The following is a 26,531-nucleotide window of genomic DNA, read 5'->3' as shown; positions in this document are numbered from 1 at the left end:
ACACCCGAAAAGGGAGCTGGGCTCCTTGAGGGGTACCGCATGCATTTTGGTGCGAGCGGTGTATCCAAAAAGGGAGCGGGGCTCCTTGAGATCATCGCATGGTGGTGTATCCAAAAAGGGAGCTGGGCTCCTTGAGGATCATCACATGGTGGTGTACCCAAAAAGGGAGCTGGGCTCCTTGAGGGTCATCACATGTCTATACTCGCCAGTTACCAAGCTAAAAGATAAAAGATAATGGGAACTTATGAAGTATCACGATGCTATTTATAATTGTTTACTTTGCTATTATTTCATTACGAATTTAAATACGTCTTACTATATTCTCTTCTCCCTGTTTGCAAATAAAATGAATTGAAATGAATTTACGCTGTTAGGGTAGTATGTTACTGAGCTTCGGCTCATGATGTTTTGTTTTCTGTTTTAGGTATGAGCATAGGCATTGCAAGTGCGCTGTTAATAAGGAACATGTTCAAGGGAAAGTGTGCGGTATCTGGAGTTGGAGAAATTATTATTATTATTTGGGTCGAGTATTTATGTATAGTTATCAAGGACTATTTAAGGTTGCATTGTATTAGTGGGCCATATCCCACAGGCTTAAGTTCCATTTCCGCTGCTAAGTATGAGCAATTGTGTTTGATTAAGGTTATGAATTTTCGGGGCGTTACACGAGGCGATCATTTACTTCACTTGCGTAACGTGTTTGAGAAATTGCGTAGGTATCAGTTAAAGATGAATCCTATGAAGTGCGCATTTGGGGTCACCTCTGGTAAGTTCTTGGGATTCGTTGTGAGACATAGGGGAATTGAGATTGACCAATCCAAGATCATAGCAATCCAAGACATGCCACTCCACGAAATCTTAGAGAATTCGTACGCGGACTCCAAGGAAGGCTAGCCTATATCCGACGCTTCATCTCAAACTTAGCGGGAGGATGCCATCCCTTTAGTCATCTTATGAAGAAAGGTGCTCCATTCAATGGGACGAGTCATGTCACAGGGCCTTCGAAAGCATCAAAAAGTACTTATCTACACCTCCGGCTTGGGGCACCAGTTCCAGGAAGGCCTCTCTTCTCTACATCGCAGCTCAAGAAAGATCATTGGGGGCATTATGTGCACAAGAAAACGACGAAGGTAAAGAAAAAGCTCTATACTACCTTAGTCGAACATTGGTGGGCGCACATATTCTCCCATTGAGAAGATGTGTTTAGCGTTGATTTTTGCCATTCAAAAATTGAAGCATTACATGCAAGCACACACCGTGCGGGTGATCTCCAAAGCGGATCCCATCAAGTATATCTTGTCAAGGCCAGTATTGTCCGGACGAATCGCGAAGTGGGCAATTCTCATAAGCCAACATGACATTGTATACGTCTCTCAGAAGGCGATGAAGGGGCAAGCTTTGGCGGACTTCTTGGCGGATCATCCAACCCCGTCAGATTGGGAACTCTCAGACGATTTACCTGGAGAGGAAGTCTTCTATATCGACATCTTGCCACCATGGGAAATGTACTTTGATGGCGCTGCGCGACAAGATCGTGTGGGGCCGGAGTGATTCTTATTTCTCCTGAAAAACATATCCTCACATACTCTTTTGTTCTTACCGAGCTTTGTTCCAATAATGTCGCTGAGTACCAGGCGCTTATTTTTGGACTTCAAATGGCCAAAGAGATGGAGATCCAAGACATGGATGTTTATGGAGATTCCAAATTGGTGATACATCAGCTGCTTAATGATTATGATGTCAAGAAAGAGGATTTGATACCCTATCACACACATGCTTCACAATTGTTGGGGACATTTCAGAGCGTCAAATTACAGCACGTTCCAAGGAGTGCCAATAAGATGGCAGACGCCCTTGCTAACCTTGCAGCCACATTGGCACTGGGGGCAGAATAAAGCATGTCAGTCCCGGTTTGCAATCGATGGGTGGTGACACCTCTTGAAGATGGAATAGAAGAAGGTGCCAATGCAGTCTCAGTTTATGAAGTAAATGTAAATGATTGGCGTCAACCACTCATAGATTACTTAGAACATGGAAAGTTGCCAAGTGATCCTAAACACAAGACGGAAATTCGACGACGAGCTCCGCGTTTCATCTACTACAAGGAGACGCTTTATAGACGTTCATTTCTTGGAACCTGGTTGCGGTGCCTTGGAGACGAAGAAGCGATCAAACATTAGAAGAGGCTCATTCAGGAGTTTGCGGTGCCCATCAAGCTGGTCCAAAGCTTCACGATCGGATCAAAAGATTGGGGTATTTTTGGCCAACCATGGTTCAAGATTCCATGGAATTTGCAAAAAGATGCGAAGCTTGTCAGTATCATTCCAATTTCATTCATCAGCCTCCGGAGCCACTGCATCCTACTGTGACATCTTGGCCATTTGAAGCGTGGGTCTCGACGTTGTTGGTCCAATCACACCAAAGTCCTCGGCCGGCCACGCCTACATCCTCGCAGGCACAGACTATTTCTCCAAATGGGCAGAAGCAGTTGCTCTTCGAGAAGTTAAGAAGGAAAATGTCGTTGATTTTGTTCGAAATTACATCATATATCGCTACGGTGTACCTCGTTATATAATCACAGACAATGGCACACCATTTTGCAACAGATTGATGACAAGTCTCTGTGAGAAGTTCAAATTTGCACAACGTAAGTCCTCGATGTATAACGCTCCTGCTAATGGGTTGGCTGAGGCTTTCAACAAAACACTTTGCACTTTTCTCAGTAAGGTTGTATCGAAGCATAAGCGAGATTGGCATGAGAAGCTCGGTGAAGCATTGTGGCATATCGTACTACGTATAAAACACCAACTCAATCAACACCCTATGCACTCGTGTATGGAGTAGAGTCAGTATTGCCATTGGAAATACAAGTCCCATCATTGAGGATAGCCATTCAAGAAGATCTTACGGCGGAAGAAAATGCTAAGATTCGGCTGGCAGAATTAGAAGCACTTGATGAAAAAAGACTTGAAGCACAACAAAAGTTGGAGTGCTACCAAGCCCGTCTGACACGTGCATTCAATAAGAAGGTGCGAGTACGTTCTTTTCAAGTTGGAGATATGGTCCTTGCCGTGAAGAGGCCCATCATTGTCTCTCGCAAAACAGGGAGCAAGTTCGACTCAAAATGGGATGTCCCGTATGTGGTTCAGGAAGTATATACAAATGGAGCTTACAAGATTGTTGATGCTGATGGATTGCGCATAGGCCCTATCAACGGGAAGTTCTTGAAGCGTTACTATCCTTGAAGTTTTTCACCATGTACACTCCTAGGTAAGAGTATAAACTGCATATTCATATAATAAACAAAAAAAATTAGTGTTAGACGAACTACGTTGGCTTGATCTTGTGGAGTGAATTCCTTTGCTTCACAAGTACGTAGGCAGCTTGAAGAAGTCATCTATACTTCAAGTCCAGTCCCACCAAAAAAAAAAAAAAAATGTAATACTCCTGTCCCGCAAGAGTATAAACTGTGAACGACGAAAACCAAAATGAAAAATGTAATACTCCTGGCCCGCAAGAGTATAAACTGTGAACGGTTTAAAAAAAATAAATAAAACATAAACATTCAGACATTTGTTTTATAAGAGAATCAAACGTGTATCGCAAGTATTCTTTATTACTAAGTCAAATGGTTATGTATTCTATTTCACAAAAGCGAATGGAATAACAAACTAAGGCAATTCACTAGTCTCATAAATCAAAACTAACAAAAAAAAAAAAAAGTGGAAGAAAAGAGTGATCTATGGTTCCCATCGCAGGGTCTTCAACGCCTCATGGACCTCATCAAGACACTCCTTTGTTGCCGATAGCTCAATCTCCACTCGCTTGACATCGACAACTCGTTCTTCAAGAGAAGTATGTGATTTTGTCAAGACTTTCACTATTGTTGCATGCTCCTCAAGAAGGTGTTTTGAATCTGCAATGACTATCACAAGATTGTTCTCCTTGATGGTCAGCTCTGCGAGTTCTGCCTTCAATCGAGTTTGGTTTTGGTGGATGTCTTTCATCTCTCCTTCAAGTGTCCGAACTCGTTCTTCTTCCTTGTGGCGACGACTCACAGCACTACTCAAGTCTGATTCTGCTGTCAAAAGTTGTTGCTCAAGCACGCTCAAAGCAGGTTTCTCTGCATGCGCCTTTTGTTGAGAACGAAATCTCAAGCCACACTCTATGTACTTTTCAGCAAGCCCTTGTAAGAAGGAAATGTCGATACCTTTGCTCGTAATATACTGGAAAAGCTCTTCACATTCCTTTTAAATCGTGTATTTCTTCTAGGGGGGTTTCCAATAACTTCTTCCTAATGGCCTGGACCATATAGCTCGCAGCATGTCGCTCTGCTCATGAGATCACATCTCGAACATTTTGAGAAGGCGTCTTAGCAGAAACAGGAGGGACATCAACAATGTCGCTAGACTCTCGCATCAAAATGCAGGCGGCAGTTTGGACTATGACAGGATCATGCGAGGCATCAATCAACTCTTGATCCGGAGAAGCGAATGTATTGTTGCAGGCTCGAAGCTCCTCAGCAATGTCCATTTCACTCGGGTCATCCTAAATACACAAAGAAGGAGGTAGGATGTAAGAATCAAAAAACAAAAAGAAAAAGGAGAATGAGGTAGAACATTAAGCAACTTACGTGTGTTTCCTCATGATCTGATTCCTCATCATAGCCATTACCGAAGATGTCGTCAAAAACTGATTTCTCGTCTTTCCCACCTTTTGCAACAAGGTCACGCGGAAGGGGAGGTACACAATGACTCGTCAGCTTGACCTTCAGCTTGCGCTTCTCTTCAGGCTCAATGAGAATCTTGGCAGCTTTCTCCTTTGGTGAACTAGGAGAATCATTCACCTTTCTTTTTCTTAACTTAATCTGGCCACGAGTTTTAGAGACATCTGGAGGACTCGAAGGGGGCAACGAATAAGTTAGTGAATAGACCGATTTCCACCAAGATACAAAGGCCGGGGTAGTCCGAGCTTGGACGCTAGTACAACGACCAGGTATTAGGAAAGAGGAGTTGGTCCCAAGAAGAACACTCGTGCTGAATAAGCTAAATAGGTGATCCTGTCTAGGAAATTTTTGGATCTCCAGCTCGCCAGGCAGATCTTGGTAAAAACCAAATTGTCGACTAAACCTATGAGGGCTGTATTGCTGAATCACAAAGCAATTATCATGCCTCAAGGTTACAAAGCTAGATCTCATACTAAGGAATAGTCCGGCGGTCTGACGGGATTGCATGTTATCATCAATGAAATCTTCATCCCTGCTTCTGTTCACAAAAGTAGCAAGCCAAGAAATTGACTTGTTCGATCGGATAAGAGACCTTGCTTCTGAGCTATTGAAAGATAAGGCAGCTTCATGACCGTGAAAATTAATCATACGGGCACCAACTGAAACATGTGCGGTTGAACGATGGCTTGGAAAGTAGCTGGCGATCCAAGCATATACAAAATGCGCAGGAAATGAACCCGGATGTTTGCCTGGTGAAGAGGAAATACAAAGCTCTCCCATGCCTCTATAAATGCTCGCAAGGACAGGAATAGCTAAGGAAATTTCACGACCGCTTGCAAGGTATGATGCAGGTTTGAAAACGCCATGACGAATATGACCCCGATTCCTTAAAGGAAGGGCAAAAGAGCAAATCCAACATGAAAGGAAAGCTGCGAGATAGGTTTCACGACGATGAGCCTCCGGAATGTCTAGGTCAAGAAGCGCTCCATGAGTAGTGTCGCCCCATGGCTGAGGGTTCCCAAATGCTGAAAAATCTTTGGCATATACGGGGTAAATCGCCTTTTTTCGTGTGCTTTTGGGTGGTGCTGAGTACTTGGGAGAGTCACGGAACCAAAAACGACATCATTCTTCAAAAAAGTTACACCTGACCTGTTTGATTTTGTTGTTAAGTGGCGAAAAGCTTTAAACAAGTATGTACAACTGTGGGGAAGACGTAGATCGTGCTCCGCTTTGGATTCTTCAAACACTTTGGCAGGGATCACCTCGTCATAAAGAAGACCAGAGATGGGCAAACCACCAAGGACATGAATGTCCCACAAGCTGATAGACATCTCTCCCTCCGACAGAAGTACAGTGTTTGTTAGAGGACACCATGATTCGCAGAAAGTTTGCATAACTGAATTGTCGCACTTATAAATGAACATGGAGGCATAGACAGCATCGAGTAGATGGATACGGGAAAGGGCACTTCTGAAATGGCGCAAGATGTCTTCTAACCACTCCCAATGGCAGGGGATGTGCCTGAACTCGACTCCAATGTGCATATTCGGACTCCACCTAGCCTCTTTTTGTGAAATGCGTTCATGAAGTGTAGGCAGTGGTTTGATCTCAGTGCATGAATGATGATGAGAGGCGAGAAGAACTGGTTTGGAGGGTCTCTGGGCAGATGGTTTGCCTTCACAAATGTCTTTTTACCAATATTTCAGGCTGGGAGGGTAATGTAATACTACCCAATCCTTCGCAAAAGGTCCGATCATGGGGCTATATGGACGTAATTGGGCGTTAAGTTCATCGTTTGCATCGTCAACAGTCTCCATATGATCTTCAGTAGATGCCTTGACGGATGCAAATCGCACCATTTTATTCCTGAAAAAATAAAAAAGGAAGAAAAGTCAGAATTGTACATATATATTTTATGTATGTATAATAAGACAAAAGTTAAAAAAAAAAAAAAAAAGAATTCAAAAAAAAAAAAGAAAGAAAAAGGAGTTAGTGGTACAACCAAAAAACACGTGAGATTGATTTGTAGAATAAAACAAAAAAGCAAAAAAAAAAAAAAAGGAAACAAAAAAGAAACAAAAAACGTGAGCACGCAACTTATGTATCATGAATTCCATGATATATGGGGACATGGAGTTATGTATTGTTGTTGTGGCAGAAAAAAAAAAAAAAAAAACTCCTCAAGTCTTATCTCTTATCTCTCCTCCATTAACAAAACAAAGCATACAAAACTTTCATTTTCTTTCTCCTCAAACCAAATAAAACTCCCAAACAATGGAGCCCAGAAGTCAAAGACAAACTGGCCGAGAAGAACGCCGCCGGAATTTCGATATTCCGGTCGATTTTTGGCGTGTTTGTCTCGGTGAACACCTCGATTTCCGATGTCCGCCGCCGAGAGAGCCGACGTCGCCGCGAAAGCTCCAACCAAAAATAAACCGGCTAAAAAAGAGGGATGGAAGCACACAAAATCCCCAAGGATGGAAGTGTTAATTAACTTAGAGGAAATCTGCTATCATTATCTGAAGATGCATCTGTGGAAATTGGTAAAAAAAAAAGAAGGAAAATTTTGAATGGAAAAGTTGATGAAATATGGCAGGTGGTGAAAAATAAACGTGAACTTGAAGAGGTGAAGCATGATGGCATCCATGATGATCAAAAGGAATACAAAATCAATTTTATTAATCACTCATGAAAGGATAGTCACTCTCCCGTTCGTTTACAAAAGCCACATATTAGTTTTGTTTTCCTTTATTCAAGTATGCATATTGCCTCTATCCAACCACACCTACACTGAAACATTAAAGGTTTTGTTATATCAAACATGGTAACATCTTCTGATGTCGCGAAAAAAAAAAAATCATACCAAGTCGATCACTTTGCCGTAATCTTGTCAAACACCTGGGCCTCGGGGCAGAGCAATGCGGGTGTGGTAGTGCTGGCGAGACCACGGCTCGGAAACGCAGGGCCAGGGGGCAGAGCAATGCGGGTGTGGTAGTGCTGGCGAGACCACGACTCGGGAACGCAAGGGCCTCGGGGCAGTGCAGTAATGTGTGTGGCTTCGACTTATGCTCGGTCTCGGTTTCGGGTCCTCCGCGTCGGTAGAAGGTCGCGTCTTGCTTTGATGGTGGAGTGAGATTTGTGGCGTCAAAGGTGCATATATATAGTGTGGGCCGTGGGAAGAAGTGTTTGAGTTGGATAAAAAAAAAATCTATAAGTTTATCTATCCTAAACCTAAAACGTAAGGGATTTAGATTGATTTTTATATTGAAAATTTTTATCTTCTTCGACCTATAGTTCAGTTCAAGGGAGTCTTTAAGTATAATGTTTTCTGTTATCATTGGATGATTCTTAATTCCTATGAGACTGGAAGATAAACAATTGTCCAGGTAATAAGTTTTTGAGTTGGATAAAACTCTGAAAATTTACTTATCCTAAACCACAAAAGATTTGGATTAAAGTTTGAAGCAGCAATTATCTCCTTCAAATTCCGTAAAATCCGGCCAAACATGGAAGACGAGCGTTTTGAGGAAAGAGCAAATTATATCTTGATTTTGGAAAGTCAACCACAAAAATACTTGTGAGCAAATTAAATGAAAGTTGGACTTTTATGTTTGTGAGGCCCAAGAGGCAGGTCAAGTGGAAATCCTAGGGTTCTTCTAACTCTATAAATAGAGAGCTCCTCCTCATTTGTCAGGGGAACAAAAAACAAAAAAAGGAGAAGACTAAAAAAGAGAGAGAAAGCTGCTCCAGAGTTCAGAAACTCAGGAGATCAAGCCAGAGGCCCTCATTCAAGAAAAATCAAATCATTCGTGGAGATCGAACCAGTGGATATTTAATTTAGAGATTGTACTCATAATTTTACATTAATAAAATTATCATTTGTTCACATATTTTGATTCCATTTTGCAGACATCAAAAATTTGTGTTTACAAACGCATAAGTAGAATAGTTATGAAAGAAAATTAAATTCTACTACTTAGGCTATGTTCAGTTCACCTTATTTTTGCTTATTTTAGATCTAATCAGATCATATCAGATCAGAAAAAATAAGTTCAAATCAGACCAGATCATATCAGACCAAATCAGATCATGCTTATATTTAAAAAATCATCATTATTATTAAATATCTTTTATTACATATTAGTAAAAATTATAATAATTGAATATTAATAAAGTACTAATTGAGACGAATCAAACAAGACCCCATATGACTATCTTTTTTCTTATATATTGAGAAAAATCTAAAAGATTCTCTGTAATTGTGAATTGTGTCAAGATTCTAAGTGAGAAAGATAAAAAAATACAAAGGGAGTATTATTATTTACTAGTACATTTGTTCAAAAGGATTATTATTGTTGTTGTTGTACTTATTAATTATTAATATTGACAATTATTATTAATCTTGTTGTTATCATTATAAATGTCAGTATTATCATTATTTTAAGTTATTTTGTTGTTATTAAATAATAAAAAACTAAAAGCCACGTGTTAAGAACATAAGATTGACACAAAAATAAGAAATATATAAAATATGATAGCTCAAATTTATGACAACGAAACTACTAAGTTCGGATTACATTCCAAAATAAGCTAAGTGCGAGATACAAACTATAAATTTAGATTCGGTATACCTCTTCCTACTGAATTCCAAATCTCTCTAGCTACTTGAAGTTGCACGCTATTTATTTCTTTCTTGCGCGAGTCATAGTTGTTTGTATATCTTATTTTATTTTATATGAAAAAAAAAGAGTTGAGCCTGCCGACTTCTCAAGTGTGAAACATTTTTTTTAAGGGAAAGTATGAAACATTGTGCAAGTGGTCTTATAAATTAATGACTTGGGTTATATAAATATTTTTAGTAATAATTATTAATATTATGATTATAATTATTGTTGTTGTTCTTATAACAATGATAATAATAATTATTATTATTAATAAAAGTTGTGTAAAAGTTGTAATAGAAATAAAATGATAATAATAGTAATACTATAAATAATATCTTATAATGTATTGCATAATAATGACTTACAAAGTAATAATATATTTTATAAAAGATAAGATCTTGTAATCCAGATCAAATCAGATCAGAGCAGATCAGTTCAGATCAGATCAGATAAGATAAGAAAAAATAAGTTCAGATCAGATCAGATCAGAAAAAATAAGTTCAGATCAGATCAGATAAGTTCAGATCAGAAAATTTCAGGTGAACTAAACATAGCCTTAGTCCATGCCATAGGAAATTGCATAATAATGACTTACAAAGTAATAATATATTTTATAAAAGATAAGATCTTGTAATCCAGATCAAATCAGATCAGAGCTGATCAGTTCAGATCAGATCAGATCAGATAAGAAAAAATAAGTTCAGATCAGATCAGATCAGATCAGAAAAAATAAGTTCAGATCAGATCAGATAAGTTCAGATCAGAAAATTTCAGGTGAACTAAACATAGCCTTAGTCCATGCCATAGGAAATTAAACGTATAAATATTTATGTTCTATCTAAAATGTTTTATTGATCAAATCGTTCTTGCAAATTTGTTCTCCAAAAACGTATCTCAGTATTACAATCTATATCATATCCAAATGATCCTCTTGTAGGGGGTCATGTATGATACCCCTCCCTGAAAAAGAAAAGAAAAAAGAATTTGACTTCCTAGTATACTTTGACAATAAATTTGAATTTACACAATTGATTGAGTACTCACCGAACAAATGTGTTGTAGTTTATTAAAACGACCTCCATCGTTGAAGCCAAATTATAATAAAAGATGGGGTGCTGAGAGTATTAACATGGTACAGGAAAAAATGTATGGGGTGAGTGAAGGTAAATTATCAAATTTTACTTTAATGGGTAATAGTTGTGGAATTATATTTTGAACTTTAATAGTAACTAAAATAAAAGAAAATTTTATTTGGTGAATATCTATTGAACTTGATAATATTGTGCACACTGAATTTTACAAGTATGTCATTTCACTCTTTGGAAATTTTATCCAAGTATACAAAATAGGATGCTTCACACAAAAGAAAAAGACGAAGTGATGTATATAGCACACCCCTACAGAGTGGACTACGTTTTTTTTTTGTCTTGGATGAACGCCGACCGTAAAGACTCAAGAGGTTGTTTGGATAAAATGAAAAAGAGAGCAAAATCGGAAACGAAACTTTTAGGCCTGTTCGTATTACTGTGGTTTTTTGTTTTTTGGTTTTTTGATTTTCAAAGTTATATGATTTATGTCCTATAATGAATAAAAAATTAGTGAAATTTATTAGAAACATGATGATTTTGGAAACTGACAACTAAAAAGTGAACCACTTTTTCTAGTTTTCTGTTTATAGTTTCCAAAAAAACTGAAAACTGAAAATAAAAAACGATAACGAACGGCCTCATATATTTCCGATTTCTGTTTTTGGTGGGGTAATTTTTGGTTGTTGTTTTTGTTTATATTTTGAGTTCAGTTTGGCCTTATTAATAGGGGTGTAAGCTATTTGGTTTGAAACGAAAATCGAACCAAACCGAATTAGTAATTTGGTTTGTTTTTTTTTCAAATTTCGGTTTGGTTTGGATTGCAAAATTTTCATTTTTTCAGTTTTCAGTTTGTTTTTTTTGTTTTTTTGAAAAATCGAAAAAAGACCAAACCAAACTTTGCCCATCTTGTATTGTATTTACCTTTTTTCATTATTTTTGTTAATTTTATCAATTATCATTAGTTCTAGTACTTTAATTTTAAGCTTTGATTGTAATTTGAAGTAATTCTTATATGTTTGATGATTTGAAACTTGATAATTTCCGTATTATTTGTAAGATTTGGAAACAATTTTTTGCATCATAAAAGAATTTTAATTTTTCGATTTGGTTTAATTTTGATTTTGTAATTTCGGTTTGGTTTGGTTTGATTTGGGATAAATTGCGGTTTGGATTTGGACTTGGAAATGTGAAAATCGGATTTATTTTGGTTTGGTTTGGTTTTGCCCTAAAACCAAATCGAACCTACACCCCTTCTTAATTTTTTTTTTTTGGTGAACCCATCCGGTTTCCGAAATCCATTTTTGGATCCGGCTCATCCGGATTCGAGCCGGGTCAGGCCCCAATTGGGGGGAAAGCTCTCCCAACATACACTGCTGCGTTCCCAGGGCTCGAACCCGAGACCTCTGATTAAGCTAGAACAGCTTCTTTACCAGTTGATCTAAGCATGTGTTGGTACACCCCTTCTTATTAACCCTAATGTTTTCAAGGTTCTTTTTTTTTTACTTCCTTACCAGACATTCGATTATCCGATTGCAAAGTTTAAGAGTTTGTTCGTTTCAACTTAATTTCTCTAGTTGAACTTATATGAGTTTTTGTCAAATTTATCATACTCATGTGAACTTATTAGGCCTTATTATGTAAGTGTGCCAAGCATTATTTTTATTGAACTAAACTTATTAAACCTAATATGTCATAACTTATATTTTCTTGAAAGGACTGAAAAATAAAGTGAAAAAAATAAATCATGAGTTTGTTGTATGGTCATATTGTTAATTAGTTACTTCATGAAATAGTAAAAGTTAAATAAAACGTTAAATACTTACAAAAATAAAAATAAAAAGGTTGGGACAAATAATTTTAAGGTGGAGTGATTTGACCAAACACGTTTGGTATGCCTAAATTTTCTAGAAGTATAAAACTAACTCATTCCTAAAAACTACCTTGTGGTTGTGGTAAGGCCAGGGTTTATGGTTTAGAAATGAGGTTTGTTAAACATCACCCTAGAATTACTTAAAATCGCTCCGAGTATATTTTTATAGACTATTTTACCCTTCCTCTTTTCCACACTACCACCACCTACCTCCACCACCCTCACCACCACCACCACCAACCTTCTCCACCCACTCTCGAGCTCCACCGCCATCACCTTCCTCCACCACCCACCTGCGACCTTCTCCACCCATTCGCGACCTCCATCACTCACTCGAAAAAACTGGCGAATTTTTTTTAGGGTCGTGGGCGAACGTCCGCCGTGGACATTCTTCCCATGGCCCGAATTTCTGGCCTGGACGTTCGGGCCATGGGAAACGAACTAACCCGACAAAGACGTACGGTAAGGGAGGGGAAATGAACACAAGACCTGACAATGGTAGAGAGGGTAAGCAGGCAATCGGTGGCTTGGTAAGCGGCACACGTTGTGGCAGGCCGCCGGCTAGCGTTATTAGGGGTGTTCATGGGTGCTTAAGTGTCCCGAAACAACATTTCGGTTCGATAATCGAAATTTTTGGTTCGCTCTTTTTTGTGAACCGTGACCGTAACCGTTCGGTTACTACTTAAGCGATTAACCGATTTTTCAATATGGTTTTTCGGTTAACCATTAATCGATATTTAATTTATACTATTGTGTTTTACTTAATGTACTACTATATATTTTCAATTTTTTTGTGCATATATTTTAATATTATATATACTATGATATAAAATGTATTATAAAGTGGATACTAAATCCATTGGAAAATATAACTAACACTAATAATTCACTTCATATCTTAATTATAATGTTTATATTAGCACTAGAGTTTTCAAGTAATTACATACTTACTCTAATTGTTGTAACTTCAAAAATATTAGAATCAATGTAATTGTTTGAACATGTTTTACAACAATTATATAGAGAAAAAATATTTCGGCTAACCATTCACTCAGAAATCATAACCGTACCGTTTAACCGTTAATATTAGCGGTTTCGTAACCATACCGTTGAAACTTTTTTTTATCGTTACGGTAACCGCCCATTTAGACCGATTTTTCGGTATTCCGATATAGTTTTATGGTTTTAGTTTTGATTTTTTATGAGCATGCCTAGCTGGCGTGCTCTGTAGCAGAGCTTGGAGAAGGGTTTTATTAGGGTTAGGTTTTGTTTTCCGAAGGTTTTTAGAGAGAGAGTTTTACTGTCAAAGTTGATTTACATTAATTATCTATTCAACCATCCATCCAATATTCATCGAGAGCATTTAATCATCTTAACCAAAGCTTTTAAACTAGTATTTTTATAAAGTACAATTCTTAACGATAATAGAACTAAATGAAGCTAAAATAATTAGCAATTGTATGAATTTCATGTTTTAACATGAACTCAACAAATCACCCAATAATTATCGAGAGCATTTCATTGTCTATAAAATTCTAAAGACTATAATATGATAATAAAAAGATCAGACGAACAAAAAAAAAAAAAAGACGATTTATTTAAAGTAGTATTTTTATAAAGTACAATATTTAAAAATAATATAACTAAATCAAACTAAAACAAGCCCCCAGCGAGGATCGAACTCGCGACCTTTCGCTTACGAAGCGAACGCACTACCACTATGCTATGGAGGCAGTTCTTTGACTAATTTTTCGACCTCCTCTATATAGTATATTTATTTCCACGTACAATTTCATTTTACACCAGTCAACAGGCAAGGTACAAAAGAGTCGAGAAGAGGAAAAAGAGGAGAGAGAAAAGAGAAAGAATTAGAGAGATGTGTGGTATTTCATTCATACTTGATGGTATTTCCATTGATTTATCCTCCATTAATAATAACACCCAACTATTATCTTCAACTGCTGATGTTCAACCAGTTAAGTAATTTCTACTCTTTTTTATTAACAAAAAATGTCTACTTTAATATAATTTACATGCTTAATATAGTTGCTATAGAAAAAAAAGGAAAGAAAAGAAGAAAACTTGATGGGTTGTTTCTTAGCAAAATGTTTTCTTTAATGCTATATAATGAAATGAATATTGGGTTTAGGTTGATGTTATGCTATGATGTTGTAATAACTTGATATAGTTGGGGATGGTTTGTTTTTTTTTTTTTGTTAATGCTATATGATGATATGAATATTAGGTTTGGGTTGATGTTATGCTATATGTTATTTGGTAATGTGGGAAATTTGCAAAATTTTGATGTCATTATAACTTGATATAGTTGGGCTTGTTTATAGGTAGTATTAGTATTTGGTTTGAATTTGTAAGGATTGTAGATTTGATCTTTGCTTATGTTAGTAATGGTGATTTTTTTTGGTGCTGAAGTAAGGAATGCTTGTTATACTGAGTGCAGTTTAAATTTACAATTGATGACTTGAAAGCGGTTTTACGAAGAAGAGGTCCTGATAGCTTGGGGACTAAAAAGGTTTTCCTTGAAGTGAAGGATGCACAAGTTTATTCTTGTGTTGCCAGGGATGAGGATGTCGAAAACGAACTCTCGTGCTTGCAGGATATGCATAGCAGTGCACACTGTGCCAATGGAGAGGCTAAAATTGGAGTAAATCAGTCTGTTGCAGCGATGTGTTTTTTGGGTGCAGTTCTCCAATTGAGGGGAACAAAGCCAGTTGCGCAGCCGTTTGTTGATGCTTCTGGGAATATCCTTATTTATAATGGTAAACCTCAATAGTAATGTATTTTTGTTGTAGATTGAAAGGGCTTGAGTTATGGTAGACATGGTGTTGACTAGCTTAGATAGGTGAACTTTCATGATATTGCTGCTCAATCTAGATAATTTGTGATGTTTGTTGCGTGACCTTGTGGAATATTGGCCATCTTTACAGTATGTGTTTAAAAAAGGTGTCAATTATGATGATAAGTTAAGAATGAACAATGGAGAGCATCACAGATTTGTTTTAAGTGGCATTCTTTTCATCATTTTACCGCTTAATCAGGGACTCTTTTTTTCCTTTTGGGATGGGAAAATGGAACTTAGTGGCTACATAACCATATTATTTCTGTTCTCTATCTCAAACTTGCTTGTAGTCCGATCATCCCTTATTTACTTTTCGACAAAATTGCTTACCCTCCTTTGCCTTTTACTTTTGAGAATTTTCGTTGACAGTGAAATGAGTGGTCTTGAAGCAGTTTTATGGGATGTCTATTTTGCTTCTGCTGAAGAATGAACATCTAGAGTTTTCTGTTTAGAATTTGAAATATTTCATTTTTTTGAAAGTCAGGATGTCCATACGATGTTCTGCTTTCTGTGTACTTTAAGTAGTTCATAGGTAAAACTTCTGTTTATGTTTTTGGATCATGAATGCTTTGTTTTCTTATACTTGTAGTGAATATGTTGATATTACTCTCAGAAATATGCATATCGACTGGTGCATTCTTTCATTTTGAAGGTGAAATATTTGGTGGGATCCATGTTAGCTTTGACAGCAATGATGCTAAAGTCCTGCTGCAGTCTTTGGAAAACTGTTGCTGTTGCCAGTTCCATGGGAATAGTAGCAGCTGTTGTGGGAAACCAATTCCTGAACTTCTTTCATCAATTAAAGGGCCCTGGGCTGTAATATATTGGCAGGTATCCTCTTGGACTGGTAAGTTCTTTTTGGCAGTTTCCGTGATATATGCCTTTTGTTTTGCCTTTCATGGTAAACGTTACTTTTCTGAAGCATGCCCATCGGTTTTAGGATGCCTCCAGGACCCTGTGGTTTGGCAGGGATGCAATGGGGAGACGGAGCCTTCTTGTTCATTGGCCCACTTCAGAGGATTCTCGGCTTATTTTATCTTCTATATCACCTCCAGCCTCCACTTCTCAGAGGCCCGGTAATGTTGCTACCTTGTTTTTATTTCTTTCTCCCCTTCTTCCCCTGTAAAATATTACCACTTGATGATGACTGTATTTGGTGTGAGCTGCAGTAACTATGCTGTTGGAGGTTTTATAAATTATATTTGAAGTAGATTTTCAACATGTATTTGTGTCTGTGTAACTGCTTTTTTGGGGTTGATATTGTAATTTGTGGCTTATATATAACATGAGACTATTTAGTCATACATTCTATGTGGCGTCAGTTTAAATCTAATTGATATTCCAATAGCATTAATATTATAACTAATTGGGTATAAATGTGTGTTTTTGAACCAGGCATTCTTATTAGATAATTATGTGTGTATGTCCCCTCATTTTATTTTTATAATGGACTATTCAATGATCCATTCAATTTTATATTTAGATATTCTTGTGTAAATAATTGGATAGAGCCCATCTGCTTGTTTATGCATTAGTCGTAGGCGAATTATTAGGACTATCAAAGGTGTAATATAATGAATTCCATAAATACATAGAAGAGGCATAAGATGCCACAAAAATGTTTGGAAATCATAGAGTTTTCAGATAATGAACCCCTCGAAAAAAAAGAATGTTAAAATCTTATCATCTTATGATCATTCTAACCAGATATTAGAAGAGATATATAGAAGACAATACAATGAATGTAATTAAAACTGCTATATATCGTTAGCGACAGTTTTCAGTTTCAGTTTTCTAACTCGTTTGTCTGAATTGTGTGGCTTAATTGTCGACCCGTATAGTTCTTCCTCTACATCCCACTTGTACCACATTATGCTGATTTTATCTATTCTCTAGATCCCGAAGTTGTAGATAGAGAAAGTAATATCAATTACTGGGAAGAACTCCCCTGTGGGGTGTACAGTATAGCTATTGATGCTTCAAGAACTAGTGCATGTCTGTCTGGCAAAGTGAGAAAGCATGAATGGATGAACTCTATGCTAAAAGATCTTATCGTGTGGGAGAGGAAGCTGATTGAGCCTAAGCATGTGGAGTTAAAATCTTTTGATTCCTCTCTACTTTTTGGGAAACCTGACTTGCTTTCGGCTTCTGATAGTGGTATGTTACAATTTTAGTTCATTGTGCAAAAAGTAAGCTCACCTGTGAAAATGGTATTAGATTGAAAGTTTTAAAAATCATTTTAATTTCGATGATCATAAGTCATATTCGTTGTTCTTTCCATGTTACCGTTTGTTACTGACTATTAATTTCCTGTTTTTGCTTGTTGTGGTTTGATGTAGGAACATTACAGTCTTCAACTATCTCACCGGCTGAACAGGTCTTGGCTGCCCTGAGAAAATCCATCGCACGACGCACTACCCAGAATGCAATCTTTAAGGTGCTAAGCTTAACTGCTACCTTTACACCTCCTTTGTCTTAGATGGAATATTCTTTGCCAATGGCGTGATTCAATCTATTTGAAACCATGCAGTTTTTCTAGCTTTTGATGAGCTATACACTGAGTATATGTTGCATACTTATCTGTCTGTAGTATAGACCTTTGTGATGGTTAAATCAGAAAATTGCATTGATAGTTACTAGGAAAGAAGGCTCTCTGAATATCGGCATATGTTGCTTATGGATCATTCTTATATAGTATTTTTTAAGTGAGGTGGAAGTTTTATTCATTTTACCCTCAGCTGTGAGACTGTGACTAATTCTGTTCATTCGATCTATTGCATAATGAGTCCATATTTAGGAAAAAGTCAGGTTACCTGTGACTGTTTTGGTAAATTCCTCGAGCTTATGGGATCTGTAATGTATGGGTTTTCCATGCTACCATCCTGATCTTTCTGTTAATTTCTTAGTTTGTTTCTTATCTAAAATGTACTTTGTGATTTTCTTTGGTGTTAATATTCTGTGATATTCTCTCTATTCTGGCTATGTCGTTATTTGCACATAAAGATTAGTTAGAGCTATTCCATCACTTATATAATATTAAGTTGCACACAGATCCCATTATTATCCTCTACCTCGTATTTGATTGGCTAATCAATGGTGTAATAACGCCCTCTTTAAAAATACAAATTTGTAGAACCATCTTGCATTGGGTAGGCAATAGGGTCAAATCTCGCATAGGGAAGCTATCATGACAATGGTCATGGACAATTGGATGGTTGCAGCTATCACGACAATATCAGTCACTGTACTCAATTTTCTCTGATGTGGCCGAGATTTAGGGGAAGCTCTTCTTTTAGATTTCAGTTCTTAGAGCATGCTGATTTGTTGCAATTTTCTGGGGTATCCCATCTGTCTAGGGTCTGCTGGACTTCTTCTTGGTTGTAGAAAGGCTTGATAATTCGTTTATATATTTTCATCTTTCGTAAGGTCTATATAGCTGATAAGAGATAAAGAGGCCTCTATGCTTAGCTTGTATCTGGTTCCAACTGTGTGAAGCGTGAACATCATACATCTGAAGGTTTAACTGTAAAATCTATAACAACTTACATACAATAAGTGCCGGACTATATTTCTGATGTTTTTGGATGCATAATGAGATTGTTCTTATGTACAATTTAGGAAGATTATCTTGTTATGCCGATCAGGGGGAGAAATTGGTTCCCTTCATGCACAGTTTGCAAGTGCTTGGAAGTTGAAAAGCTAGCTAGATGAACCATAAAACTTACTTGAAATTGGTCCGCAATGCAATGCATTTCTTTGATTTCTCATTTGGTATGATGCTAGTTGATCCGCAATAGTAAAGAAGTTTTTGTAAAGAGATCAGGACCTTGAGACTAGGGAGGGAGTGGGGGTACGACTCTTCAGGAAGGATGGAAACCTTGGTACTGTGGAAGTCACATGTAAGCAGATAGAAAGATTTGGATTTACCGGAGATGATGTTTTGGCTGCATATCCACCAAACGCGTTCCTGCATGTATGGTGAAGAAATGTTTCTTTTAAAGATCTTATGCTTTAGCTAAATGTGATGTTCTTAGCACTCACATCTTTGCGTCTAAGCCAGCTGATAACAATAGTTGGCGATTATATTCTCTTTTACACTTGTCGTTCTAGTTGGCCTTATAACATGATATCGAGAAGTGGAATAAAACTAATAGCAACAGCTCTTGAGAAACACTATGTTATACGTATTAACAGTTGATGGTAGATAAGCGTAACAGTTGGTGGTAGATAAGCAGAACAGTTGAAAGTTAAAATTCGCCGAAACGAAGAGGAGTGTAATTGCTGTGAAACAGAGGGACTAAACAAATGCTACCATGAGGCAGTAAGGCAGCACATGAAGTTAAATATATTAGTTTGCAGTGTATACTTGCAGAAGTGAAGCACTTCATTTCTCTTTGTGCATTATTATGAAAGTCACCTGTAGTAACTTTAGTTCTTGCTCATTGTTAGGAGACAGCTATGCATGACAACGGGCAAGGGAGCTCTGTCCCTGTGGCTGTTCTGTTTTCAGGAGGGTTAGATTCCATGATACTGGCAGCAATACTGCATGAATGCCTAGATGCCAGATGTATGTGTATGATCTATATTAGAATCCTGTCATTTAACTACAAATCCTTTGTTTGTTAACATCATTATGATATTCAGATCTTAGTTTGGTCACTGGTCAACTAATGATTAATTGGAGCTTAATTTCAGATGGCATTGATTTGCTAAATGTTAGCTTCGAAGGTGAAGCAGCACCTGATCGAGTCACTGCTAGAACAGGACTGAACGAACTGAACAAAATTGCACCTCTGAGAAGGTATGTGATCCCAATGTCTTTGTTGCCTAAGATAAAACTCTGTTTTCGCCTTCCTCTTTTCTTTCTGCTGTTTAACTTCTCTCTATTGGGTAAGGGTAAGAATATATAGTTTGTTTGTATAGGGGAATCTGAAGGGAAAGGAAGAGAAGGATTCATTTTCCTACCCCTCTTAACAGAGGCGGGTCTGGCCCCTAAAAGATTTTGAGAAAAAATCTACAACATTCTACTTACCTTAGCCCATTACGAAACAAAGGCCCAAAATGTACTGCACCTGTACATGGCAGTATATACACACTACTCACCTGGTAAAGAAGAGGAAAGAGGAAATGGGAGTGGAGGACTCATGACCCACAGATTATGTAGTACAACAGCTGGAAAAGCAGTAAAATGATGTTGATGTATCTTTTGATTTTTTTCCGAAAGGATTCTTTCAGAAAATTTATTTGTAGTCACGTGCTAAACCTTTGTTTCTCCTCTTTTATTTTTCTTCTTTTATTTCTTTTAAAAATTCCATTAATTACTATCGATTTTTTTATCTTTATCTAAAATTTTCTTATACATATTTTTACTTTATGCTATCTAAAGTTTTGAACTTCGTTGTCCTATTTCGTTTTTTTAGCAAAGCTGACTTAGATAAGTGTCATATACATATTTCCTACGTTCTTTTTCTATTGCAACAATTGAGTTTTCATGATTGTCAATGCATAACTTTAACTATTAATATACTCCCTCCGTTTCATATTAATCTACACACTTTGACATTTTGCACTATTCACAAATTGCACTTTGACCCTCATGTGTGATTTATACGTGAATAAAAACATAGTCATGTAGGATCTTGTTAGATTCATCTTAGTATGTATTTTATTAATATGTACTTTTTATAATTTTTACAAATACAAAACTAAAGATATATGTTCTCAAAGTTTTACATCGGCATGCGTGAAAAGTATAAGTGTGTAGATTAAAATGAAACGGAGGGAGTATTTACTTATTTTTTTGGTAAGAATTATAAAAATTTGATATTTTAAGAGTACATATCAAGACGAATCTAACAAGACCGTATATGACTATATTTTTCCTTACGAAAAAATCACAATACATAGTGAAAAAGGGTAGTGGGTATAGTGTGAAAATTCAATTGTTGCAATAGGAAAAGAACGGAGGAAGTATTTATAAAGAAAAAGTTGTATCGCCATACCAGTGTCCAACTTTAAGACAACATTCCCGTATCTGTACTTTTTAGATTTTGCTATATTGCATATTCGAATTCGTATCGAAATCGAATACTCGAACCTGTATCTATGTAACATAGAATCATAGATTATCATAGAAAGGTCTAAAGTAGGTAATTGTCCCCAATAACAAAAGTTTCAAGATCCGCCTGCCTCTTAGTAAACCAAATCCTTCCAATGCTGGAAAGATTTGGAAGGAAAATGCAAGCTCACTCTTCCTTCCCCTTCCCTTCCTTTCCTTCTCCTTCCTCCCTCCTTCCCTCCTCTACCTTTCCCTCCATGATTGCTATCCAAACAAGATATTGATCATTATATCTAACCAGCTATTAGGCAACGCTTAATTGCAAGGTAGTCAAATCAAAAGTTTCAAGTGATTTCTTTCCTGAAACCAGGCGAGGTCAATTGGAGACCTGGAAGGGAAAATATAATGAAGTAGCTGGGACTCTCTAGCAATAGCACATCATTATGTCTACGTGGCGGACCCTATTTCTTTTTGCAGATGAAGGTTATGGCAATGAACTTGAAATTTGAAGGTGTTGTAATAGATTAAAAAAGATCAACAAAACAAGATTCCTGCCCCCTATAGCAAATGGGAGAAGAGACCTCTAATTAATGTCCGTGGAAACTTATATACTCCCTCAGTACTTTTGATGGATGTAACATTTGACTTTTCACACTTGTCGAGACACAACTTTGACCCACAATATCTTTAATTTTATAAATGTTAAAAATATAGGCAATACATATTTGGAAGTGTATATCAAGACGAATCCAACAAGATCCCACATGACTATATTTTTAACAATTGATGGTCAAATGGAGGTGGATGAATAGTACCCAAATTCAACGAGTTACATCTAAAAAAAAAACGGATGGGTGGGTGGGTGCATGTGTGTGTGTGTGTGTGTGTGTTCTTCATCCTTCAGAGCCCCCTCAATTTTCTAGTAATTAGCAGGCTTGAGATCCTATGGGACTTGAAGAGGGTAAAATGAACCTAACCCTGTAAGAAAAATCGAGTCAAAAAGCTGGAATTTGGACTCTTGATACACAGAGAGAGACCAGGTCATACCCTAACGAGTTGTTGAGATTGAATCCCTGACCCCTAACCCCTAAAATGGACCTGTGCAAGGTATGAAGTTTGAACTATTTGTCATCAAAAGCAAAAAGAAAAAGAAAAGAAGGTAATATGAGTGTCCTTGGTGAGAGAATTTTCTATGAAGATTAAATGATATATCTGCTATTGTTTTCTTTGTAAGAATTAAACAAAGAAAACAATGAAGTTTGAACTCTTGACTTCTAATTAATTTTTACTGATATAATTTGGCCATTGAAGTGATGGTTTTGTGAAAAGGTAATTTAGCTAATAAAATAATGTTGTACTTGTATGCAGGGCCGTTCCTGATAATTTTTGGGCCCTAGGCGGACCTAAAAATAAAGGCCCATATATGAGTCGATCCTAATATTTTATAGGCCATATAATTAAAACCTTCGTACCTAAAACTATAATCTATATTTTGTTAATGATACCAATAAAAAATAAGCACATATTAAAAATTGTCAAATAGCACAAATTTCACTAAATATTCAAAAAGTGTATCAATTTTTATTTAACTGGTCATAGTTAATTTCTTTTTTTTGGGCCCCTCACGATCGTGGGCCCTAGGCGGTGGCACTCCTTGCCTACCCTCAGAACCGGCCCTGCTTGTATGCTCCTTGAAATAAGATGATTAAACAGCCGTATCTGTACATTTTCATTAGAAATTCTTCCCCTAGTGAACCCAGATTTATATTTACTTTGAATTAGTAAAGGTTGGTTTCTTTCTGTTCATTTTCAGAAGCAGATAAATTTTTTAGATGGCAAAAAGGTTGGATTATCTACATGCATTTTCCTTATTTTAAATTATTACACAAAGTTACTTTTATCAAATTATATTATGTGAAGGTGTTTAGTGGATGAGGGTCATTCATTTGAGATAGATTTTTCATTGACAGATTGACATGGAATAAAGCCACATGGCTTAGTTTTGAGTTCAGTATTCTCTTGCTGATTCTTAATGCTCTTTAATTCTGATAATTGCAATTAATTTTCGTATTTTTCATATTGTATGGAGAATACAGGTGGAGACTTGTGGAGATTGATGCTGAGCTATCGAATCTGACCATGGAGATGAAGCATGTCATGTCTCTAATAAACCCTGCAAACACTTACATGGTACTCTAATTACCTCTGTTTATACTTTCTAAAGAAGTTTCAGAAACTAATCTTGTTCTGCATCTGCAATTTGTGAAGTTTCCAGCTTCTTTAGAATTCTCTAGTCTACTAAAAATTGGGAACTTCACAAATTGCAGACAATAAAACTTCGGAAGCAAAATTTTCTCATGTCGGAAGCAAACTGTAATACGATAATAAAACACTCAGGGAAGACACCTTAGATAATAATGGCTAGTCTACTAATCTTGTCCAGCATCTGCAATTTGTGAAGTTTTCAATTGGTGAACTGTAATACGATAATAAAACACTCAGGGAAGACACCTTAGATGATAATGGTCCAGCATGCAGTATTGGTGTAGCAGTTCACCAATTGAAATTACAAATTTTCTGTTATTGTTTAGGACCTGAATATTGGTATAGCACTGTGGTTGGCGGCTGGTGGTGACGGTTGGGTGCATGAAGCAAATAATTACGCTATTCAGGATGGCTTACAGCGCTTCAGATACAAGTCTGAAGCAAGAATACTACTAGTTGGTTCTGGTGCCGATGAGCAATGTGCTGGATATGGTAGGCATAGAACAAAATACAGAAATAGCAGGTAGTCCTTTTTCTTGTTACTTTTTTCCTTTTCTTTATACATCAATCATGTGTTAAGTTTTAGCTACTCTACTATCCCCCCCTCCCAAAGGGGGAAAAACCTAATAAGTTAATCGCACCGAACGACATATGGTTTGTTGTGAACTTCTAATTTGATACCATTTGGGGATTTATATCTAATGATTATCCATAGATCTGAGGACAGTATATGGAGAAGTCCAAGAAAACGTGGGAAGAGGAGACATTTCAAATTCTCTGGTGGATCTAGTTTTGGAGATACTAATATACTATTCATTTCCATCTTTAAGATAGACAAAAAACCAAGTGCAATGGCTCGAGGTCAATTGTCACTAAATATCTGTTAGGATAGAATATTATGTCGATATACTTTGTAAATAGCTATCTAATATACATAGGTTTTCAAACACTGTTAGGATTATCATTAGTTTGTAAACTATTAATGTTGATCAATGGATATCACTGTAATTGAGGAGTGTTCACTGAATCTAGCAATATCATCATTTTGATTGGAATATAAAGAAGATCCGAGTTATTGTGGCATCTCTTCATTTCTGATTCTCTTGCCAGCTCTCAGAATTATGTGAATAGGGGAAGCAGAATCGATGCTTTTCCATATACCATATAAGCTTTGCTAATCATGCCTTCTTCTTTTTTTATGGTATAATCAGTTGGCTTGGCCTAAATGAGGAAATGAAGTTGGATATGCAGAGAATCTGGAAAAGAAACCTTGGGAGAGATGATAGATGTATTGCCGACAATGGAAAAGAGGTACTATTACCTATGGGCATGGCCCCGCTACCCTTAGGCCATGAAATAACTGTCACACGATGGTTTAACAATTTCCTTTTTGTATTCTCCTTAGGCCAGATTTCCATTCTTGGATGAGGATGTCATAAGGATTTTGCTTGATTTTCCGCTGTGGGAGATTGCCAACCTCAATCAGCCAAGCGGCACTGGTGATAAGAAAATTTTGAGAGAGGTGGGTGCCATTTTATCGGTTGACTGATTTTCTGGTGCTGCCTTAGCTGTCTCATACTCATTGTATCGATTCATAATCCAGAGGCTTGGGTGGTAGCTACTTCACCTATCACCCTTGAGACAGGGGTCTAATCCTCGTGCCTCAATTGGGATATCCTTCCCCTTTACCCTCCCCCCCCCCCCTCCCACAAAGTTGGCTCTCCTTGTAAATCGAATCATGAAAAATTAATTCTTAATCCAATTTCTTGGACTATTCACGTTGTGCATACATGGTACATAGCCTTTACAACATGCTAATATTAATCTCTTGCCACAACTGAAGTGAAGCCTAAGTATAATCCTACTGAGCCATCCCTTCTCTCTGTTTTCAGGTTGCTAGATTGCTTGGGTTATCCGAAGCAGCAACTCAGCCGAAACGAGCCATTCAGGTAATATACCGTTTTAACTTTAGAGACTGCCATAAAACTCTTCCTATATTTGACGGTGGAACTAAGATGCATCTCCGAGTAGAGAACTAGCAAATTTCAGTTTATGATACAGGAATTTGTTTGCAGCATGCCGGCAGTTAATTTACGGACTGGTATATTATTAGCTAATATATATCTCTCTCTGCTGCTTCAGTTTGGGTCCAGAATAGCACAAAAATCAAACCGCATGAATTTTGGCAGCAACCGTGCGGCTAATCAAGCCTCTGCTGGCAGTGTGGTCATTTACAAGTCTTCAGACTAAATTCCCGTGTTCCCTGTTGAGCATGCTGGTGCATTAGTTACAGACTGGCAGCAAGTGTTTTTCACTTGTATGTCGAGGATTACTATAACCCATTTAATCATGAAGTATAGATGCATTCAAATCTTGGACATGAGAAAATTTTGCTTGCAAAGTTTTATTAGATGTGGACTTATAGCTGTTGGTGGGTTTCAAGTGGGATTGTGAGCAATGTAACCTATTCAAAGTGTATATTATATACTCAATTCTCTGTTAGAGAGGAATTTTGTATTAGTGAGTCTTTGAGAGTTTGAGTTTGTACTGCCGACATTTTATGTGTTTTGTTAGAGTTTCGAAATGAGTCGTTTTGGAACTTTGCTGAAGCAATGGCTCGAAATGAGTTTATGGGTGCTAAATTGATTGTATGGTGAAGGGAGCTAATCTTAGTTCACCTTATCAAAGTAGAGAGGGATTAGTATCACATTTACATGTCTTCTTGGTGTCAAACCATGTGTTAATCTTCATTATGAATACTTTATTGTAATAATAATCGTTTAAGCACCTTTGGTTGTAAACTTGTAATTTGCGGGTGTGAAAGTATTGGGTTAGACCGTCTGACCCGATACTTTCCGTCGGACGGGCTGACCCAAATGAACTCGGACTCTTTATCAAACTTCTGCGAGCCAAAAACGCCGGAAAAGGTAGCGAACTCGGAGGAGGCGAAATCATCGACGTCAATCCAGTGTAAAGATCCGGTACCTCAATTTCTTTCTTCAC

At 37.1% G+C, this 26,531-nt stretch overlaps 1 protein-coding gene and 1 non-coding gene across 4 annotated transcripts; one reads left to right on the top strand and one right to left on the bottom strand.

The window, feature by feature from the left end:
* Positions 1 to 14,009: 14,009 nt before the first annotated feature.
* TRNAT-CGU (transfer RNA threonine (anticodon CGU)) lies at positions 14,010 to 14,081 on the bottom strand. The gene has a single exon. It is a non-coding gene; the product is annotated as a tRNA-Thr (tRNA).
* Positions 14,082 to 14,158: 77 nt separating this feature from the next.
* LOC104895781 (uncharacterized) lies at positions 14,159 to 26,247 on the top strand. Of its 3 annotated transcripts, none has more exons than XM_010682376.4 (14): positions 14,163 to 14,323; positions 14,807 to 15,125; positions 15,858 to 16,036; positions 16,146 to 16,281; positions 17,102 to 17,362; positions 17,545 to 17,642; positions 19,655 to 19,772; positions 19,901 to 20,006; positions 23,360 to 23,453; positions 23,855 to 24,051; positions 24,740 to 24,839; positions 24,934 to 25,050; positions 25,421 to 25,477; positions 25,671 to 26,247. In XM_010682376.4, the coding sequence occupies exons 1-14, from the start codon at positions 14,225 to 14,227 to the stop codon at positions 25,776 to 25,778; spliced, it is 1,989 nt and encodes a 662-aa protein (XP_010680678.1). In that variant the 5' UTR covers positions 14,163 to 14,224; the 3' UTR covers positions 25,779 to 26,247. The 3 variants fall into 3 exon arrangements, 2 of the variants coding, with proteins under 2 accessions (XP_010680678.1, XP_048501854.1); XM_048645897.1 differs by having other exon boundaries at positions 14,186 to 14,323; positions 14,779 to 15,125; XR_007274989.2 differs by lacking the exon at positions 25,671 to 26,247 and having other exon boundaries at positions 14,159 to 14,323; positions 24,939 to 25,050.
* Positions 26,248 to 26,531: the final 284 nt, after the last annotated feature.

This window comes from Beta vulgaris, chromosome 6 (assembly GCF_026745355.1).
Source record: "Beta vulgaris subsp. vulgaris cultivar EL10 chromosome 6, EL10.2, whole genome shotgun sequence".
Taxonomy (NCBI): Eukaryota; Viridiplantae; Streptophyta; class Magnoliopsida; order Caryophyllales; family Amaranthaceae; genus Beta; species Beta vulgaris.
Note: the sequence above shows the minus strand (reverse complement) of the source record. Positions and strands in the feature narration are given on the sequence as shown.

Coding starts and splice junctions, on each gene's coding strand:
- LOC104895781 (XM_010682376.4), top strand. CDS start 14,225: ATGTGTGGTATTTCATTCATACTTGATGGTATTTCCATTGATTTATCC. Junction 16,037..16,145: donor GGGCTGTAATATATTGGCAG/GTATCCTCTTGG, acceptor CATCGGTTTTAG/GATGCCTCCAGGACCCTGTG. Junction 23,454..23,854: donor ACCCTGCAAACACTTACATG/GTACTCTAATTA, acceptor GTTATTGTTTAG/GACCTGAATATTGGTATAGC.